The sequence below is a fragment of the Chelonoidis abingdonii genome, chromosome 6 (assembly GCF_003597395.2).
Source record: "Chelonoidis abingdonii isolate Lonesome George chromosome 6, CheloAbing_2.0, whole genome shotgun sequence".
Classification (NCBI taxonomy): Eukaryota; Metazoa; Chordata; order Testudines; family Testudinidae; genus Chelonoidis; species Chelonoidis abingdonii.
The window spans coordinates 25,448,208-25,470,167 of NC_133774.1; the positions used below are offsets into that span (position 1 = coordinate 25,448,208).

At 41.6% G+C, this 21,960-nt stretch overlaps 1 protein-coding gene across 5 annotated transcripts in view; it reads left to right on the plus strand.

The window, feature by feature from the left end:
- The first annotated feature begins 226 nt into the window (after window positions 1-226).
- Window positions 227-21,960, plus strand: part of RAI14 (retinoic acid induced 14) — a 156,293-nt gene continuing 134,559 nt past the window's right edge. For 3 of the 5 annotated variants that reach the window (XM_075066893.1, XM_075066896.1, XM_075066897.1), the window contains exons 1-3: window positions 299-386; window positions 1,178-1,236; window positions 13,271-13,350. In XM_075066893.1, coding sequence (XP_074922994.1) covers window positions 1,233-1,236; window positions 13,271-13,350 — 84 coding nt within the window. In that variant the 5' untranslated portion in view covers window positions 299-386; window positions 1,178-1,232. Of the gene's footprint in view, window positions 387-1,177; window positions 1,237-13,270; window positions 13,351-21,960 lie in introns of all 5 variants that reach the window. The other 2 variants (XM_075066895.1, XM_075066894.1) reach the window with 2 other exon arrangements.

Sequence of the window (21,960 nt, forward strand, 5' to 3'; positions counted from 1 at the left end):
AGCGACCTGCCGCAGCAGCGGCTCGGAGAGGCGCATCCCCGCCTGCCACGTGATTCACGGAATGTCGGGCTCAAGCCCCAGCCCGGCGCCGAGCTGTGTCTCCCCCCCCCCCACACCTCAACGGGGGCAGGAGCGCTGCGGTCACGTGGGCTCAGAGTGATGTAATTCTCCTCCCTCCTCCTGCCCCTCCCCGAGGAGTCGGAACGCTGGGAGCTAGGCGTTCGCTGCGTGTGTGTGGCTCGCGCTGACCACCACCACCACCAGCAGCACGAAACTTTCCCAGGGCAGCTGCTGCTCCGCTTTCCTCTCCTCGGCCAGCGTGTCGGGCGCTGAGCGTGTGTAGCTCCGGAGCCGCCGGCGGCAGCAGGGCAAGGAGCCTCCATGGGGTGAGTGTCCTCACAGAAGTTGGCATCTGTTTATCCAGCGCTCTCTCTCTTTTTTTTTATTGTGTCCTGTTCCCACCCCTTCCTTTTGTTATTGGGAATTCAGGGAGCAGAGTGGCTGGGGAGGAGACTATGAATAGGGGCATTGTGTGCCCGTTCTCTGTGGTTCTCTCCACAGAGAACGGGCAGGGGAAGGAGGAGGCGAAGTGCGGAGCCTGCTGCCTGCTCCTGGGGTCTCTAGGAAAAGTGGGGTAGGAATGCGGTGCGTATTGGGGGGAGAGATGCACGCTCGCTGGACGGAGAGGTGGAGGGAATGAATGGGCGAGACGGAGGCAGGGGAGCTCTCCAGGCTGGACCCTTGTTGCTTCCGTCTTTCCTCCCGTGCTCCTGGAACCCTGCAGTTTGGAGAGACTGGGAGGGAGGCAGTGGTAGCAGGCAAGGATTTCATAGTCGGTCTCCTTTATTGTGAGTCAGCCTGTGATTTCCAGAGCTCCGGGCTCTGCCTCCACTGAGTGAGTGGGAGGCCTCCTCTCTGCGGAGCGGTGGAGGAACAAGTTTCCTTAAGGAGAGGGAAGAGTTTGCAGGCGGTGTGGGTCGCCGCGTTGGGCTTTCTGCTCTCTGGAGCATGGGGAGATTTCTCTCTGCTCCCCTCCCACTAGAAGCTGCTGATAGTGCGTTTTCTTTAGCAGAAAGTTAGCCCCCCCCCCCCCCCCGCCGTGCGTCTGGATTTGAAGAGGATCCAGAGGGCCGTGCAAAGCAGCCAGTGACTCAACTGCAACTTTTTTTTACTCTAGTCTCTCTCCTGTGGTGGGTCGCATCAGGGCTTTGGAGAGTTGACAGCTGCAGCTCATGTGTGAGTAATAATAGCCTAGCTTTAGTAAACTTTAAGGGGGAGCAGTCAGCATCTATGGATTTCTCTCTCTAAGAAGCTCCTCCCAGGCCAAGGTATCTCTGTCTCACAGGTAGGGTTTGGGGAAAGATCTCCTAGTGGAATGTGGGGTGTGTGTGTGTAGATATCGATATATAAATAAATATATAAAATCACTTTTTTGTTATGTTGCTGAAGCTCTTACACTCAATGCCCAAAGTTTCTGTAAATAATGCTTAATCTTTCCCCTTTTTTACCCTCATATGGGATTTTTACCATTTGTGTAGCAAAGGATGCTGGGACTGCTTAACAGAAGAGGTTCTAATTCTCTTGATCGGAACCTGCCATAGCTTTATTGCAAATAATAAAATACCTCACTAATGCCCTTGTAAAATATCTCATTCAAAGCTGTAGTTAAAATTGTCAGCATTTGCATTAAAAGTATAAACCTCTCTTCTGGTGTTCGCATCTCCGTTGGTGAAATTTTTCTCCCTCCAGAAACCGTCGTGTACATATGGGAGTTATGAGGACTGAGTTTAAAGTAACTTTTGAGAAAAGTGACCAAAACAGACGTGTGAGTACCCCCCCTTCCTGTTTTTTACACTTTAAGATGGGTACCTTGTCCTTGGCTCTGTCTGTTTAAATTTGGCCAGAATAGGAATAGTTTCTTCCTTTACTTTCCAATGGAATTTTTTTTTGAAAGAGAAATTTCCTTGCAGTCTTGGCAAAACAAATATTGTAGAGCATTCTGCCTGTGCTCTAATCTTTGAGTAAAATCCCTTAATCTGTTTTTGTTGTTCAGGCTCTGAAAGATGTAGAAAGTAAAGTACAGTGATAATGCAAATAATACAAAGTAAGCTAGATTTCTAACGTTCAAAGTTACTTTGAGTAGCATAAGGACCTTGCTTTTTTAGTTTTTTTTTAAACCTGATAAAGTCCTTCCTATATAATTTTCTTTTTTACTGTTATGAACTTTAAAGATAAATTTAGTTCATAACTGCAAAAGTAGCAGTCTAAGGGGATACTGAGGCTAAAAGGTTTCAGTTTATTGGAAATAATCTTATCAGATCAGGATTTCCCACAGGTGACAATTAAAAATAGACCAGATTAGTAACCCAGTCAGATCCACACTGGAGTTCATATTTCTAATTCTTACCAAAAACCTGTGAAGAGGATTTTCCTTCCCCTCTCCTTTTCTTTTCTTTTTTTTTTTTTTTTTTTTTTTGGCTGTACTGTGTTACTTGTCAAATCATTTTAATTTCTCACTGCAAAATCTACTTTTCAATATTCCTCCGTTTAAGAACATGAACCTGTAATAGAGTATAAATATGGTTAATTGTTTTGCATGCATAATCCTCATTGTACTGACAGATTTTAAACATTTATTGTCCAATCATCAGTTGTGCATTTTGAAGCCTCTTATTTAGTGCCATCTCCCTGCTGGTTTCAGAATAGCATTAAAAAGCTTAAAACACCAAATATATGTGTATTACTAGACCAGACACTCTAGACTGATTAAGTGGAATTTATAAATCTCTAGACATGCTTAGCTTTTGGCACACACTCCTAAAGAGAGGTAAGTGAACTTTTTTGTATTTGCTAATGAAAGAGTCGTACAACAACTACATAAACAAAGGTGTGTTGTTCTTCTCAAATGCTCTTTCACAAGACTTGTTTAGAACTTGACATTCTGTCTGATAGAGAAGCAAAGTGCCTTGCCAACATTTATCTGTATACCTTGCACAGCAAGAGTATATCCTTCAGACTCCAAAATATTGGAGATATGTGTGTGTGCGCCATTCTCTTCCCTAATCCAGGAATGCACCTCTCAATATGACAAAGAAGCCGGCTTTCCCAAAAACAACTGATTACGTAAAATGGGTAAGAGCAGAGTGAACAGAGCTGCTGCTGAAAGTTTTCATGAAAGGGTTTAATAACGCATCTCTGTTCAGTTTTGATATAGCCCCACTTGGGTACCTTTCCGCAGTCCCGTTTGGCGGGACATATGTGTTTGAAAGGAGAACAGTTCCAAAAGGACTGGAAGCTAAGTTTCTGGGCAGTTCTAGGTTTTTGTGAAGATTAATGGCACAGTTTTTGCACCAGCTATAGTAATAATCCACTATGATCAATTCATTCTGGTAGCTGAGTATGTTCTGGTTCTTGTTGCATGGTGGTGATACCTGAAATAACAATAAACAAAAATCTATAAAAATAGAATTAATAAATCTAAATCTTTAGTGTTTTGTTCTTTGCCTTCTCACGCAGAAACTTAAATAGCCAAAAGAAAACACTTTTGGGATTTATATCAACTATCTAGGCAGGTTTGTGCTGGCTTCTGTGGGTTATGACTTCACTAGAAGATATGAATTGAAATTACTGCTATTCTGGCAGTAGCTTTTCTACTGTGCATAATGCTTAATTTTTTTAAGAGGGGGTCTGTATTAGAGTTTGCAGAAGTAATACTTTTAATGATGGCAGCTTAAGTAATAAACTATCATCAAACTGCTTGGAATAAAGTTGGATTTGGGATAGGAAAGAAATGGTGAATTTAGCCCTTGGCCCTTACAGCTGCGAACTGGTGTGGATGGAAACTAAAACGGACCTGGTGGCAGCAACATTAGACAGTCCCAGCTCCTCCATTTCTTTTGTTGCAGAAGAGACTGACTTGCCCAAGATCATACCAGAAGTCTGTGGTGGAGTAGGGCAGTGGTCTCCAAACTTTGATTGCGTACCCCATTAGTAAAAACTTTTTAAGCACGCACCCCCTGTCGCACCGGCTCTACCATTTTTGCCAAAGAAAAAAAAATTAAAAAGGCCACTCGGACTCCTGCCCGAACTGACAAAGCGCAAAAAAAAAAAAAAAAAGGCGCTCCTCCTGCTGCACACCCCCAAGGATCCTCTTGCGCACCCCACTTTGGAGACCACTGGAGTAGGGAGTTAAAGCTGGGTCTACCTGAGTAGTGCCTTAAGCATTATACCATCCTTCCTCGGTATTAGTATATACAATATTTACAGTGAAGTCAGTCTGATATATTGACATTGCATCCTGTCCCTAAGGAAAGGGTTTTCAATAATATGGATATGAATGGGTGCTCTCGAGGGGCAGTGTTAACATGGATTCATGGGTTAAATTGCACCCACACCACTCTGGGTGTTGCAGCCCGGTGCATGGGGTTGCAATGCTGAAAGCGGGAAGCCAGGCCCTGCCTGGTGGGACAGGAACTGCAGCTGTGCAGTGAGTGTGGGATGGGCTCAGTCTCTATTCCCCCCCTTCACTCTCCCCCAGGGTCTTCCCTCCTCATTCAGCTAGGATTATGGTTGTGGTGCCAGGGTGGAGGGTACTGCTATGGTTGGTTGATGCCTCCTTGGTTCACTCTGCCCTCGGTGCTCTCAGTACTTTATTGTAGGGTTAGTGATGTTGATTCCTTTGCAGGCTGAGCTTTTCTCTTAAGTGTTCTATGGAGCAAGGCATACCTACAAATTATTTTGACTTTCTAAAGCCATTTCAGTTTAAAGATCACTTCCCTTCTCAATCAGGTTTTACTTCCTTGGTGTGGCTGTAATCGTGCTAGTTCATACTGTTGATGTCTTCCAGGGCAGACTACATACTTTCAGATATACTACTTTAAAAAAAAGAGCGTGCGTATATGTATTTATTTATATAAGCAAGCTCTTTTTTAAAAGTAGAATATTTGAAAACTTTTCTTAGTGAGAATATTTCTTCAATGGGGTAAAATCCTTCAGGGAATCATCATGTGACAGGGACAGGGTTTGAGGGTGAGGTTTGACAAGTGTCTTACATACACAACGTTCATCCCTTCTTAACACTTCCAATGTCGCTGTTTGTTTTTCGTGGGCTGCTTTACAGCATTCATCCATAAAGCAACATTGTACAGCCTTGGATTTAAGATTAAATCTTTATACTTTCTTCATGCTTGCTTACTCCCCTAAGGAGCAATTAATTGTCTGATGTGGTATCATAAAGGAACAAGTAACAGGTACTAGCTGTTGTGAGATGCAGTTCTCTGTGCTGCTATCTCAACAAATAGGTGGTTTGGCACACCTCTGCTGGTTACATCCTTTGCTCTTGATTGGACACCATTGCTTCATCTGATCACTCTTAAATCTTTAATATGATAACAAGTGGAACTGTGGCTCATGTAATCTTTTTATTTTTATTATTTGTAACTAGATTCCTCAATCCAAATCCAGGCCTTGCTGTGTAAAGTGCTGTAAAAACACATTGCTGGAAACAGCTGGTGTCCTGAAGACTTTGCAGTCCAAATAGAGAAGGAAGGCACAAGGGGGAAGAAGAGGGTATTTTTGTTCTCCTTTTTAGAGATGAGGAATTGAGGCACAAAGAGATTGACTTGCCTGAGATCATACCGAGCTATGCCATAGCCTTTGTGTATTGGCCCCATATTTCCTAAGTCCTAGAGAGTGTTTCAAACCAAGACCATCTTTCCTCTGTCATTTTGACTAAACATTCTCCATTGTTAAGAGGATTTTTTTTCATAATTTCCATGCCACACTTGGCCTTCTGAGGCACCTGACCATGAAGTATTTCTCAGGAGTAGGCTTTGGATTGCTGTTGGCATTGTTGCCTAGCTAATATCTGCCTCTGATCGACAGCGTATACTGGGTTAGAGAGAAGAGTACAGTAGATCAGTCTTTCTCACCACTCCCACCCCCACTCCATCTTCCTCAAAATAATTGTTCTCCCAATATCCAATTGAAAGAGACATTGGCAGCTTGAAATCTGTTTGGTTTCTATAGCTGAGATTAAAGTAACTTAAATCATTACACCTGCCCTTGCCCCTGCCCGTTTCTGTGGTCTTACATTTTCCTAGCCTTTTTAAAAAAAAAAAAAATTCAGTTTGCTGATTCTGCATTGAAAGACCTGCCCAGACAGCGGAGTCTGACTAGACACAGGGCAAAATGTGAGTCTAATGAATAAATGAGTAAACTCCAATTAACTTCAGTGAAGCCAGGATTTCACCTAGAGCACTATTAATGGACAAGATAAACTGAAGAAAGGTCTTGTTTTCTTCTTTTGTATAATTCTTTCCAGTTACAGTAACTGGGTGGCACTAAGGCCTTCTGTGTTCACACAACTTCTACTAGTTGGGTTTAAAAACCAATTTTAGTTTATATGGTTAACCTGGCACGAAACCCTATGTGGACACTCTTAAATTGGTTAGCATTAGGCTTCTACGGCATCCATATAGAGGTGGCTTACCTGGACCAGCTGAATCAACTTAAAAACAGATTTTAAACTGTTACAAGTTACAGGCAAGGTCTAAGAGTAGAGGGTTGAAACACTGAGTTATTTCCTACAGTAGGTGTGTAGTTTTGTGTTTTGTGGGGTTTTTTGTTTGTTTATTTCTGCTGGTGTGGCTGTACTGCTATAGCTGTAGTTTCAAACAATGCTAAATTGCATCTGTGCACAAGTCACTTTTTTCACCAGTGCAGTGCATTCCCGCCGGAGGGTTTTCACTTGTACAGCTACATCCTTGTAGCTACACCTGTGCAAAAAATAAAACGTCTGAGTCAGTGTCTTACTAGTTTGATTTACTGTGCTGGCTTCCACAGAGAGTACTTAAAATTCATTGAATATAGACTAGATTTAAAATAAACAAGTCAGTAATTTGACTATGAAACAAAAATTGTACATCTATGGTGAACCTATAAGATGCCTAACATCAGCTTGTCAGCGTAGGAATCTGAATGATCAAAAAGTAAGAAGCATTTCTTAGCAATGAAATGTAATAACTCTGGTCCCCTTGCCTCCGCAGAGAGGAGCCAGAATCTATGGATCTTAGTGCAGAAAGAGGAACCAGCACTGCAGTATGCTTGCTTCTTCCTCTCAACCCTATAGACGCCCACCTGTGGAGACTTGGGGAAGATCTGAGCTGTGAGAAGGGAGGGGCCGTGGCTGTTGTTCTGGCCAGACTCTCCCTGACCCTAGAGCCGTGGGGCAAAGCAACATGAATGTCTACAAATAGTTGGCAGTAAACTACGTGGGTTCACTCTTATAATCTCTTTTCACCCTCTGAGGGATGTTCCAGGGGCAGTGATTGTCAAGGTGAGGCTTGGGTGCTATGTGGCAGTTAGCAGTTTGGTGGCAAGAGATTTTCATGTGGGTGGTCCTTGTCTGTGGTGAATCCCCTGATGTAGCTATGGATTAAGGGGGATGTAGGGGGCCAACTCTCAGCCTCTTCTGTAAAGGGAGAGAAAACAGCCCTTCTCTGTGCACCCTGTGAGGGAGAAAATGAAAAGCCTGGTGAAATGACATTTACTGGTGGGTAGGTGACTACAGCAATATGGTTACAAAAAATGCTGGATGGTTGTAAGCACCTAGGTTGGAAGATAATTTTTTTTATTAACACAAAGGTTACAGCTAGGAGAATGTGATACAATGGAGAATTTTAGAAGGATATCAAGAGGAAAAGCTTTCCAACAGTGGGATGTACTGTATTTGAGTGGAAAAAATCTCCCAAGGGAAGTTGAGTGCACATTGCTTAACTCATCTAAAAGCAGAGATGACAAAGAGCTGGAGGACACAGGAGACTGTCCTAAACAGGCAGGGTGGGACTAGGTCACCAAAGGTCTCTGATGTGTCTAATGTCTATGATTCTGTTTAAAGTAGGATTAGCTGTGTACAAATCATTCATTCCCTGTCTTGAGTAGCCCTTGAGTCACACAGTGAATTTCTCAATGTGTTTTTATAGTCAGTAAAAGTAGATTAACCAAGACACGAATTGTCTTTCTAGGTACATGAAGTTTAAAATCACTTGTTCCAGTTGCCCTTTTATATGATGTAAGCAGGACGATGGCTTGCTTAAGATGGGAAAAACTGAGCCACGCTGATACACTCATGATACAGTAACCCTTTCCGTTATTTGTCAGGTGGCATACGGTTCTCTGCCATAGACTGGGGGGAGGGAAATGATGTGAATGTGATGGAATTCACAAGATATGTAATAGAATGGGAAGTGCTGGAGGTATCTTTCAGTATGGCGCCAGCTTGTATGGTATGGTAACCAAAAGCCGCTAAGAGGATGGACAAAAGCTAAGCCCTCCCATTGGCCCAGTGGCTCTGGCAATGGAAGAAACCCAGATTTGTGAGTGGCATTAGTGTTCTTGTTAATTGGGTTAGCAGAGCCTGATTGTGTGAAGATGTGACAAGCACAGGTATTGAGGTCGGCAGTAGAATAGTCACTAGCTGTGCAAGTGCCTGTGGCTAATTAACAGGGCAACACTAACTGCCAGCAGAGTTTGTTCTTGAGAGGGGGGGAGAGATAGCTATGGTTTGAGCATTGGCCTGCTAAACCCAGGGTTGTGAGTTCAGTCCTTGAGGGGGCCACTTAGGAATCTGGGGCAAAAATCAGTACTTGGTCCTGCTAGTGAAGGCAGGAGGCTGAACTCAGTGACCTTTCAAGATCCCTTCCAGTTCTAGGAGATAGGTATGTCTCCAATTTTTTTTTTTAGGATGAGAGCTGAATTCATGGCCTAGGAGGAAAATTATCATCTGAAGTGTTATTGGGGAAAGGAGAATCTCTGCTAGGTGTTCGGTATGCAGGTTCTCACTTCATGGAGTTTCTGGCTCTTTTCCTTTATTGGCTGATAGAAAGCTCTACTTGAGGTAGGGGGAGAGTGAGGTTGGAAAGAAAGGACTGGTTGAAGTTGTGAACGTCATTTTGGTTATGTTGGAAAAGCTTTATCAGATGTGAAGGTTTTGTAGCCTTTCCTAATAGGTGAGCCGACTTTGCATTCATCTAATCTCCATCTCCTCAACTGAGAATTAATTCTGAGATTAGTATTGTGCTGTGAGTATAGAAATGTCATAAATTGGATATAAATGTGGTCAGAAAGAGTCGGGGCATCACTTGGTAGAAGAACTGAATGTGAAAATAGAACTTAAATCTTCTACTTTACAGGAATACACTGATATTTCCCTCCACAAAATTAGAGCACACAGAATGCCCTAAGGCCATTTTATGTTGTTTCACTGAATTCGAGGGGCATTCAAGGAGTTAATTACAATGTTGTTTGAAAGACCTGGCTCTGATTCTAATATAATTTTAATTGGGAGAAAATATAAGCCTAGGGTTGCTATTTACTTTGATTTGCCCTAATGTAAATCAATGGGAGTGCTTGCTCTAGTAACTTTTAAAGCCTTAATACTTAATTATATGAATTTTTGGTTTAGACACCATACATATAGAAATATTGGGGCCTCAGATTACCACTGTCCTACTGCACCTTATTGTAAAATTGTGGCATTTCTATGTTGACAGTGAACCGTGCTGGGGTTTTAGTATGGACTGCTAAAAGTTAATATTTTTTTAATTATATGCTAAAGGGACTATAGAACAAGTATTGTATATTTAATTGAACTTGCAATTGAATGCTTTTAACCAGAATTAACCTGCAGAACTTGTGGATTTACACGCTCTGACTTTAGTAAGATGCCGTGGATACAAATGGACAGTGCTCAATATTTGTTATTGCATCTGCTCTAAAATGGGAACTATTGGTACACTCTGTTTGATAAGGATAATGGACTGGAAGGATGATCTTCGTTAGTACCTCTGTATCATTTGTGAAATACTGTTTTGAAAGGTCCTGGAGCAGTGCTCATTTGTGAATTTCAGTGGATGTGCCTGTATCTTGTACAACAGTAATACAGTATGTTACTACCTTTTATTAGTAGGAGAGGAACTCTTGTCATAAAGGTGTGCTGAATTGGGACACTGACCTCTTCTGTGCTAATTCCAATAGTTACTCCCTTTTGAGAATGTAGACCTTAGTAAGAGGAAACGAAAGCCAGTTGTTTTGCAGGTTTTTCTGTCTCTATTGTTGAGGGATCATGAGCATTATGATGCACAAGTTCTAATCTTAATGTTTGTTTTTAGTTGTCTCTGATGAAAAGATTAGAGTATGTGGGTCATGAACAATACTAAACCTGGGAATCTGTGGGGTGGTTGGTTTCTCTCCCCACACCCTCCTCCCCCCCTTTTTTTTGGCATCCTACCTAAAATTTTATTCTGCTGTGGATTTAGATAATACCATAATATATAAAATGCACATACTGTAGGCAATGTGATCTTGATGAATCTTGTGGAAAAAAATTAGTTGTAATGTTGGCCTCCAACAGGAAGCTTCACCCCCCCCCCCAAAAAAAAAACAAACACAAAAACAAACAAACCATCAAAACAGCTGCTAATTGGAATCAGGGCCGGCTCCAGGTTTTCTGCTGCCCCAAGCGGCAAAAAAAAAAGCCACAGCAGCACGATTGTGCCGCTCCACTCTTCGACTGCAATTTGGCGGCAGGTCCTTCTCCAAGAGGGGCTGAGGGACCCACCACTGAAGACCCAGACGTGCCACCCCTTGGTATTGGCCTCCCCAGGCACCTGCTTCTTTAGCTGGTACCTGGAGCCTGCCCTGATTGGAATGTATAATAAGTCCTATATAAGGCCCAGTTCTACAGACAAAGTGGCTGCATATTCAGGAATTCCCATAGACGATCTTACCACTAGTCCATCTAATCGAGTATTCTGTCTTCCATAACATCCTGTCTTCAGTTGCTTCAGATAAGCTGCAAAAAACCCTGAACAGACCTGCAGCAGACAATTGTTTAGTAGCCTGCCCATAAGGGAATGTTTTGTTTCTGGGTGGCCGTGGTGTTTGTTTAAATCCTGGCTTGGTGATTTCTTTGCCCTGATGCATGAACATTTGTTTTTAGTCCTTTTTAAATTATTTTAAAGGAATAATTGAACAGTCTGGTTACTTATGTAAGTGTTTAATCTGTCTCAAATTCTGCTAAACTATTGGCTTCAGTGATATCTTGTGGTGGTATGTTCCAGAGGCTTTTAAATAAAAGAACACCTTTTTATATCAGTTTTAAAAGTGATCATCTGCAAAGGACTTGTAAAACATTGGGCTTCTGCCACCTCCACCCCTTCTTTTCTGCTTAGATGTATAAAGAAGGCCTGACATGTGAAAGTCTTGGGTTTTTTACCTGGGAAGTACCAGGAAAGTCACGGTTGCTCTTCCTTGGTTTTGCTGGAGGACCTTTAGGAAGTCTCAGATGTTGGATGTGAGTTCTGACTCCTTCATGGGAGAGGGGAGGTTTCTTGATCTTGACAGAGGCTGCCTTTTGTTAGAGTCGATCAAGTTAAATGGATTTGACAAAAATAAAATTTGTTGTTCTAAAACATTACGATACAAAACCCTTTCCCCATAAAATAGCTTGACTTCGACTCTCTGGGTTGGCTCATGACATGTCACCCTCTCATTAATTCTCCATCATTTTAGCATCCTCCTGCCTGGACAGCACCTGCAAAATAAAATGAGTTTCGTGGTGTGTCTCCCCCCCCCCCCCCCCCCAAAAAAAAACCTTTCAGGACTTCTGTCTGTCATAAAGAAGTGCCTGCCACCCCTCCTGCGCCCCCCAAAAGGGAGGGGGAGCTCAAGTCCATTGTTTTTCCACCTCTGCAGAGGTCACTCTTTACACTTATTGCTTTTTGTGTTTCATTGACTGTCCCCTTGTTCTTGTATTACAAGTGAGTCAATGTTCTGCCTGCAGAACAGCTACCTAATCATGCCTGAGTCCTTTAATTAGATTTGATGTTACTTTAACTTTCTACGGAAAGGTATTTGTTTTGGGGGAAGGAGTGGAATTGGCCCTCCTACAGACCTAGTTTGCATGTTTGTGAGATGTTTTGGGAAGTTTATTCATGTGGTTTTGTTGTTGTTGTTTAAATATCTTCATGAGAGCTCTGGTGATTTAAAAGCTTCCAGTAGCTGTGCTTAGTTCAAAAGGATGGTTTGTAGTATGATGTGTGTGGTATTGGGTTTTTTCTTGGCTTTCCACAAATATACCACCTTCTTGCAACGTAACTGTTGATAAAACTATATGATACCATTTTGAAAGACTACATGCGCGTGTGTATTAAATCTTAATTTGTACTTGCTTGCCAGAAAGTAAATTGGCACTTTAACTTAACTGATGTGATGAAAGAATGTTGTTGGTTTTTTTTCTTTATCAGACTGGAGTCTAGAGTCTCTGAAAATGACATGAAATTTCATACGGTGAACATAGGTGACCTATAGAAATTAGGGGAGGGAAGTATATTCATAGCTATTCATTTATTTGACTAGACTCTGAACTTCAATAGGGAATGTTTTTTCTTTATTCTAATTTGGAGGGGAAAGTTTCTAGAAAGAAACAGAACTTTGTGCATATGAATATTCTTTGCTGTTAAATTGTTCCTTCAGTAGGAGCTTGCATGGCAGCTAAAACTCCAAAAATACGTGGACAGATTATTTCTGTAAACATAACACAAACATATTTTGTAAGTTGTCAACAGATGTTGAAATGTTGGAATTTTGTTACTTAGATGACTTTGTTCATTCCAGAAGTCTGTTAATCTTTCTCCCAATAGCTATTCTCTTCCCATTACGTTTGTTTTCATATGTGTACGCAAACTATTAGTGGAGATGTTTGTACAGAACTTCTCCATATATTTGAGTGATAGAGGAAGTTTCTGACATTATCCCACAATGTGTGCCAGGGTTGGGTGCAAGAACCTTAATTCAATGACTTTGTATATTTCCCTCCAGTTTCTTTCCCACTACCCACCTTACAAGTGGTTGCTTTGACAATAACACTGAAATAAGCCAGGAAGCTCGTACAAATGTTACCTGTTATGAGCATGTCAGTGGACCTCTTTAGGCAAGATATTACTAGTATTATAAAACACAAACTTATGAATAACAAGTAAAGATTGTTTCATGCTATTGCTCAGCAGGAATTCAGTCAGTGTTGGACTTGTGCCATTTAAACTTCAGGAAACTCTGAAATGCTATTAATTTTAAAGAATGTTGGAAAATTCTTTACATACTTCTTGATTTGTTTTTAAGTCAAAGATCTATTTTGAAAAATATAATACGGATCCTAGTGAACTTATGTGATATCTAGTTAGAAACTTATTTTCCTTTCTGTTTTGCCTAGGTGTTGAAAAAAACCTCAGATTTCGAAAGCTGAATGGGATAAAGATGAAGAGCTTGAAAGCAAAGTTCAGAAAGAGTGATGTAAGTACTCCAGGGCTTGCTCTGGCTGACTAATATTTGTTAGTTTGTATTGTGGAAACAATCCTCCACTCCCAACTAGATAAGGCTGTAGGTTAATCAACTACAGAGAACAGAAGCATTTTCCAAATACTAATGTAACAGGAGAGTACAGTAGGTCTCTAAACTGTTTCTGTTTTGGAGTGTAATTCTCTGTTACACAGGCTAATCAGAATTGGCCACGTGCCTCTCTTAGGACATTATCTGGCTTATGTGAAAATCTGCATGTGTGTGGGGTCCACCAGTCTTCTGCCAGATAGGGCCCTTTCACAAATCTTGATCCTGTACCTGGAGCTTAGTTTATCCTATTAATAGTTTTAATAACAAATAATGTTTCTATTTAGGCATTTGTACCATTATTATCACTGTGGAATCTGAACACTTAACTTAGAAAACAGTGTCCAGACTGTAACAGGGTGACAAGGTCTGTAACGCCATATAGGGATAAGCAGTTGTCCTGTTGGCTATCCTGTTAGCAGGAGTTCTGGAGCCTTGCATAGAGCTGATAAGGCAGATGTGGCTAGTTAATTCTACCAGTCAGAGTAGATGCTTGCACCTGCCTCTCATGCAGGGAACTAGGGACAGGAAAGTCCTCCAGGGTTTGTCAAACCTCAGAAAGAGCTGCAATTGGAGAGAAACCTTCAGCTGAGTTCCATATTCTGTTTGAGTTACCAGTAAGATTACCAAGAGGGGGGTTAATTTGACCTCATACAATGCGTGGATTTCTTCTGAAGCAGTGGGAATGCCACCTTCGTTTACACAATCACTCAGTATGGCTGACTAATATTCACTGTGTTCTGATGCAACACATTTTTGTGGCATTTTGTGGAGTGCGGAATGTATGTCCATGAAGCTGTGTCATATGTTTGCTTGTAGGAAGTCTTATTAATTGTGTTGTGGCACACACTCTGTGGCATGGCAGCACTGAATTGTCTTCCAGATAAAATGAAAGTGACACGGACTCTTGACATGTATGCCATATGTTGGACTTTCTGTCATCTTTTGGGTGGAACGCGTAGCAACACTGATCATACCAATGAGGAGGAGGACTGGAATATCATACAAGACGATTTGGTCAACCTTGTAAACTGGAGTAATTGAAATGGGATGAAATTGAATAGTGCACAGTGCAAGGTCATGCATTTGGGGACTAACCACAAGAAATTTTGCTATGAGCTGGGGGGGGCTATCAGTTGGAAGTGGCAGAGGAGGAGAAAGAGCTGGGTGTATTGGTTGATCACAGGATAACTATGAGCCAGCCACCAGTATGATGTGGCTGTGGAAAAAGGCTGATGCAGTCCTCGAATGAGGTGAGGTATTTACAGTAGTGATAGGGAAGTGTTAGTGCTATTATACAAGGCACTGGTGAGACCTCATCTGGAATACTGTGGGCAATACTGGCCTCTCATGTTTAAGAAAGATGAATTCAAACTGGAACAGGTGCATAGATGGGCTATTAGGATGGTCCAAGGAATGGAAAACCTACCTTATGAGAGGAGACTCAGAGCTTGTTTAGCCTAACCAAAGAAGAGAAGATGTTACTCTCTCTAGATACATCAAAGGGATTAATACTAGGGAAACAGAGGAGTTAGTTAAGTGCCCGTGTGGACACAAGAACAAATGGATATAAACTGGCCATCAACAAATTTAGGCTTGAAATTAGATGCATTTCTAACCATCAGAGGAGTGAAGTTCTGGAACAGCCTTCCAAGGGAGCATTGTGGGCAAAAAACTGACTTTGAGACTGAGCTTGCCAAGTTTATGAAGAGGATGGTATGATGAGACTGCCCACAATGACATGTAGCTGATCTGTGACTGCTAGCAGCAAATATCTCCAATGGCTGGTGATGGGACACTGGATGGGGATGGCTCTGAGTTACTACAGAAAATTCTTTTCCAGGCGTTTGACTGTTGGGTCTTGCCCACATGATCAGGGTCTAACTGATCACTGTATTTGGGGATGGGAAGGAATTTTTCCCCCAGGTCAGATTGCAAGAGACCCTAGGGATTTTTTTTTTCCTTCCTCTGCAGAATAGGGCAGGGTCACTTGCAGGTTTAAATGAGTGTAAATGGTGAATTCTCTGTAACTTGAAGTCCTTAAATCACGATTTGAGGACTTCGGTTACTCAGCCAAAGGTTAGGGGTCTATTTGCAAGAGTGGGTGAGCGAGGTTCTGTGGCCTGCAAGGTGCAGGAGGTCAGACTAGATGATTATGATGGTCCTTTCTGATCTGAAAGACTCTGAATCTGTATCAGAAATATGAAATCTTTCATATTGCAACATTAAATAATCTGTGATTTCAGTGTATTTATGCTTAGTTTTTTTTCTTTGAAAATAACATGCTGCTTTGAAATAAATGGCATACAGTGGTCCTTTACCATAGCTAGTTCTCTAAACAATCTGTTCATACAACAATTAACTTGGAGTTTTGTGAACAAGCTACGGCATCAGTGCAGCTTGCTTGAAATGAAGGTAAAATGGATTGGAGCAAATAGTGTCATAACAGCAACTTTGCCTGGCTACTCCCAGGGTGTGCTCTTAGCTCCCCTGGTGGCTGTAACCAGGGCAGATCCTCAGTGTAGACGGAACCTAGATGTGAAATAAACAGTTTCGCTTTTATGCACTGGAAGCCTCATAAATCCATTAACTATATGGGGGGGAGGAGGTCCATTGCATGTGCAATATTTTAATATAGAGATTGTCTCATGGGCTGCTTCTCCCCCATACTCTTGACACGTTGCAGTAGAGGTGTATATTAGCTGGCTTTTAATGCAGGTTAGTACAGTAGAACCTCAGAGTTATGAACACGTGTTACAAACTGACCAGTCAACTCTATACCGCATTTGGAACTGGAAGTACACTATCAGGCAGCAGCAGAGATAAAAATGGAAAAAGGCAAATACTATACTGTACAGTGTTAAACATAAACTACTAAAAAAAAATGAAGGGAAAGCAGCATTTTTCTTCTGCATAGTAAAGTTTCAAAGCTTTAAGTCAATGTTCAGTTGTAAACTTTTGAAAGAACAGTAATGTTTTGTTCCGAATTAAGACCATTTCAAAGTTATGAACAACCTCCATTCCCAAGGTGTTCATAACACTGAGGTTGTACTGTAGCTGTGAATAAGGAGGAAAAGTCGGTGTGATGTGACCAGCCAAGTTCTCCACGGACCACAGCTTGGGAAGGTCTGGGCTAAAGGTAGTATTCATTGCAGGCAACTGCTGTGCTGACTTTGTGTGTGAACATTGCTGGTGACCAACTAAGATGAGAGGAGAGGAAAGCTCTTTCTAAAAAGGCCTGTTTGGTTGCTATGCTTAATTTGGGCTTTTGGAATAGACTGAATAATATAAACGTATATAGAGATTTTTGTGATGATGTTACGGTTTTGTTAATCTGAGACTGAGATGGGACAGTCATTGTACTGGTATCCCAAGAAAAAATCACTTGTCCAGAAGGTCCACTCTTCATATTCAAAACTTTGTGTCTTCTAATGTAAAAATGTTTATAACTTTATCAAGCTGCCAAAAATCTCAAGTTTTACAGGGCTATAACTGGATCAGAAATTCCAGATTTAGGTGGAAAGGACACAAATTAAAAAATAAACCTGGCCTAGGTATGTAGGAAATCGTATTTAATTCTGGTGGTGGCTTAATTATGAAGAGTGAACGAAGTGGCCTGATTTACCAGTCATCTTCAAAGGCTTTTGATTAGCAGAATACTTCTAAGTAAGCATGTCATGCCACAAAGCCCAAACCACTTGTTTCATAGCCAAGGAAGTTTATTCTTTTTGAAATCTCTGTTAGAACTTGGTTACTGATCATAGCATGTTGCCTATCTTAGCTTTACTACTCTAAGTGAAGTGGAGTTTTGGGCAGACATCTGTTTGGACAGTAAGACTGGGAATGATGCCCTTAAATGTATGAATACCCATAGTAACTTGCACACACAAACGTGTTTGTTCTCACTCTTAGGTAGTTTGCTCTAGGATGGCAAATCCAGCCAAGGTCTGCATGTGTGGCATGCGTAACGTTACTAGATATCAATGTAGGCAGTCCATCATCGGTGTACAGCAGTTTACACAGAGTATCCCTTTCTACCTCTCTTGGCAACCCTCTCACCTCTCAGCATAACTAAGCAGAGGAAGAAAGTATAAGATGCTGGATTCCTTAGCACTTCTGACTGTTATCAAGCGGTGCTGTATAGCAGCTGTTCCCACAGACTCCCATGAAGGCTGTTAGGAGTATCAGAATGTAGATCCCAAAAGCCCCTAATCTAAGATCAAGACAAAAAGTGTAGTCTTCCCTGAACAGTGAGAGAACTAGTTTTAGAGCATAATTTCATAGGGCCAGCAGGAGTTGCTGAATACTGTACTTTCATGTGAGATAAAGGAGAAGAACTCTTTTTTTTTTTTCTTTTGCTAGGTAGGGATAAACAAAATGGGCTGTCCTTAGCCATAGTTTGGTCCCCTCTTCTACTCACAATCTGATATGGTATTCTTTGTATCTTCTTGGATAAATCAAAATAAATAGACTAGCCGCAGACTAGGGTGAAAGGAGACAGGAAGGGCCAGCATCAAGAAACAAAGCCTGTAAGCCTTGTTAAGAGTGTGAGTAGACTAGTATAACAAAGGACTCAGGTAACTTCACCCTGTGCAGAAGGCCAGAATAAATCTGTGCACTATTATGGTGCGGCTTGGGTGTTGAATGGTGGTTCACCAGTGGTGTGTGCATACACTATATGCTCTACAGCAGGGATTTCTGATTTTGCTTCGACTGGTTCTGAGTGCGCAGAATTAAGAAGTAGCTGCAGGATACATAATTAAATGAATCCAATAGTCATGCTCCACAGCAGTGTCATGGAGAGTTTATAGCTGTCATGCCTACCTATAGGCTGGGTAATGGGGAGGGTTGTGCTGCAGCCTCTCCTCCTGACCCTGAACTGAGATTCCACTATCCAACTCCTCTGTGCTTCACCTGCATATATCCCTTTACTCGGGCTTTGTGCATGCACATCTCTCCCTCTTGGCATTCTTAGCTTGGTCATTCAAAAATTCTTCTTGGGGGCAACTATTGCCTGATGGATATGTGTAACTGGAGTAGAGGAATGAGACTTCCTGTTCCGCCATGTATGGGTGTTGTCAAAGCATAGAGGTTAGTTACATGAGGATATATTTTGTGGGAGATGGATGAGTGGGAGAGAATGATCTATTTGGAAATCAAGTAGTGCGTAAGCATACTGGGGATCTGTGGACAAAACCATAAAAACCACATTTTCTTACTGAACAAAACACTTGACTGTTTAGTGTCAGGGGCTGTATCTGCACCCCTCCAACCCCTGCCCTGTACGAAATCCACTGCTGGCAATGGGTACTCAGGAGCTGGTGACCTGAAAGGATTACAATCTTAACTGTTTCTCGGTAATGTCACATGAAGTAGTGTAGCAAACCTTGGTCTGCCAGAATCTTTTACACCCCTACCCACCCAAAAAACAACCAAACAAAACCCAACACTTCTGACAATCTGCATCTGCAGTATATGAAGTACCTCTGTCTGGAGAACAATTATCCACCTGAAAGCTTCAAGCTCTGTTTGCTTGTAGACTGTTGACAATATAGTTTGAATTCTTAGCAATGGCTCTGCTTGAGAATAAGTTCTGTTGAGCAGTAATTTAGCTAAAACACGAAATCAGTGATATCTGAACTCTTTTTGTAGCTGGGAATACACGTATCCTACATGTTTGCTGTAGCTGGTAAGCACTTAGGGCCAGATTTTCAAAGGTATTTAGGCACCTAAAGATCTGGATAGGAACTTTTGAAAATCCTACAGGCACCTATCTGCATTTTTAAGTACCTAAATACCTTTGAAAATCTGGCCTCTTGATACCAAGGTGATAAATGATCTAAAAACCTAGGTATGTATTTAGAATTAAATGTGTGTTACATCTCTTGTTGCATGAACGTCTTGACAACAGAGGCTGTTCTTGCCCTTCCTCCGTAAATAAAAATTGGGTTTGAAATGGAGAATAGGCATTAATTGCAAGTTCTGAGGACTATTTCTGGCAGTACTAGAGACTTCTCGATGGTGGTTATACTTCAGATAACAATTTTCAGACGGATATCTTATTGAATGGGAGAAAAGTTATGATTCACCCTTTCATTTCCTGCTCTCTGTACATTTTGTAATTAAAATATTAAAGTAGCTTTAAAAAAAAAATTGCAAATGGACTTGTGGTTCAACATAAAAAGGAACTGTTGTCAGAAACATGGCCGAGAAATGCTTGGATTTCCCAATGCCAGTCATCAGCTCCTGGTGTTTTTGGAAGTGCCAATTCCTTGTGTTATAAATAGGGGGAGCGGAAACTTGCTATTCTTATTTTTAAAAAGAGTCTGCTTTCCATTCTGAAGCATATTGAGTCATTGTATTGAAGATTTAAAAGGCATGAGACTGCTTGATATGTTGTAATGTAATTTACAATAATATAAAACTTTCCAATTTTAGAACAGCGGCTATTATACTATTAAGATGTTGAGTTTTTAATTAGAACTCACTTTTTAACTTGAGTGGGTCTTTAAGAATAGGCTCATGTTCAACATTTCTTTGGTATAGAATATTGCTGGAGGGTTCTGGATCCTATTGTGAATTGACTCCTTATAAACACCTTAGATTGAAAGGTCCCCTAAATTGTCTGGGAGCTAATCTGTGGGAACACAGGAACAAATTAAATTTAAAAAAAAAAGGAAAAACTTCTTTTAAACACAGTTTAAAAGTGTTCCCTGCCCCCCCGCGCCCCCCCCCCCCCGTTTAAAGCTATAATTAGCCTAAAAGTGAACGCTGAAAATTTGGAAAGAATTCACATCACCAACTCTGTGTTCTATTTCCAGTCTCTTTAAAGATAATTGTGGGTGTTTTACCATTACATATTTTTTTACAAACAGATAAAAAGTGAAATAGCAATGCTGAATAGACCATTCTCCCCAGTTGTTTGTGATTTATACGTGCCAAAGCTTGACTTCTTTCAGGTATGTTTTGAATTAAGTACATTTAAGATGGGACAGTGTGAATTTAGCACTCCTACCCACTTTTGGCTCCCTAATAAACAGATTCTGGGGTTCATTCAACCTTGTTCTCCAGTTAATGCTGAGATCCCTCTCCACCAACTAAACTAATACTTGGCCCTGGGTCATGCAGGATGCTCTCAGCTTCACATCAGCCCTTTTCCAGGAAAAGTAATAATGGCTGCAGCTTCTCTACTCCTCTTAAAAAAGTAGAACCACATGCCACTCTTCTGCACAGAAGAGAAGGGGCTCCTGGTGCTTCTTCCCCTCTTGAGAGAAGAAAAGCAGCTTAGAGGCTGCTTGTCTTTCCCACTCCTTCCATAGAAAGAGCGTGTAGCTCACTGGCCTTAATCAGCTCACTCTCCTTGGCAAAATTCATACTCTCCCTGGGCAGGCAGGTGAGTAGGCTTTCCAAGTTCCTGCAGTTTGTGGTGTAGAACTCCCTCTCTCTTCTATAGATGCTGTCACATGCCAGCTTCTGCCATCTGGTGTCATCACTGACTGGTAAAACAAGGTGGGTGGATGGATGTTCAAAATATGGTGGCCCTTTGGGGCTTCCTCTAAAACGAGCATAATCATTCAGCTATGTGTTGGGTACCATTGAGTCACCAGTGGAGACTTCACAAACATGTAGCTTTCTGCTGGGTGGGAGGGAGCAGGTTAGATGATTATGTCACTGTAATGTTTAATCATTTAATCAAAGGCGTTCACCTTTCGAGGAGGGGAAAGACCCTATTTGCACACAGACTGGCTAACCTAGTGAGGAGGGCTTTAAACTAGGTTCGATGGGGACAGGTGAGCAAAGCCCACAGGTAAGTGGGGAACATGAAGACCTGGGAGATGGGTCGGAAACAAGAGAGAGCGTGGGCTATAATGGCAGAGAGAAAGGAGGGTCAGGGCAAAACTGGGAGGCAAGATCAAATCAGTATCTTAGATGCCTATGTACAAATGCAAGAAGCCTACAAATGGATAATAAGCAGGAAGAACTGGAAGTGCTAATAAATACAACTATGATATTGCTGGCATCACTGAAACTTGGTGGGATAATACACGATTGGAATGTTGGTGTGGATGGGTACAGCTTACTCAGGAAGGATAGACGGTGAAAAAGGGAAGAGGTGTTGCCTTGTATATTAAAAATGTACACACTTGGACTGAGGTGGAGATAGACATAGGAGACGGAAGTGTTGAGAGTCTCTGGGTTAGGATAAAAATGGTAAAAAACAAGGGTGATGTTGTGCTAGGAGTCTACTACAGGCCACCTAACCAGGTGGAAGAGGTGGATGAGGCTTTTTTTTAAACAACTAACAAAATCATCCAAAGCCCAAGATTTGGTGGTGATGGGAGACTTCAACTATCCAGATATATGTTGGGAAAATAACATCATGGGGCACAGACTATCCAGTAAGTTCCTGGACTGCATTGCAGACAACTTTTTCAACCTTCTGAAATAAAAAGCTACTGGGGGGAAACTGTTCTAGACTTGATTTTAACAAATATGGAGGAACTTGTTGAGAATTTG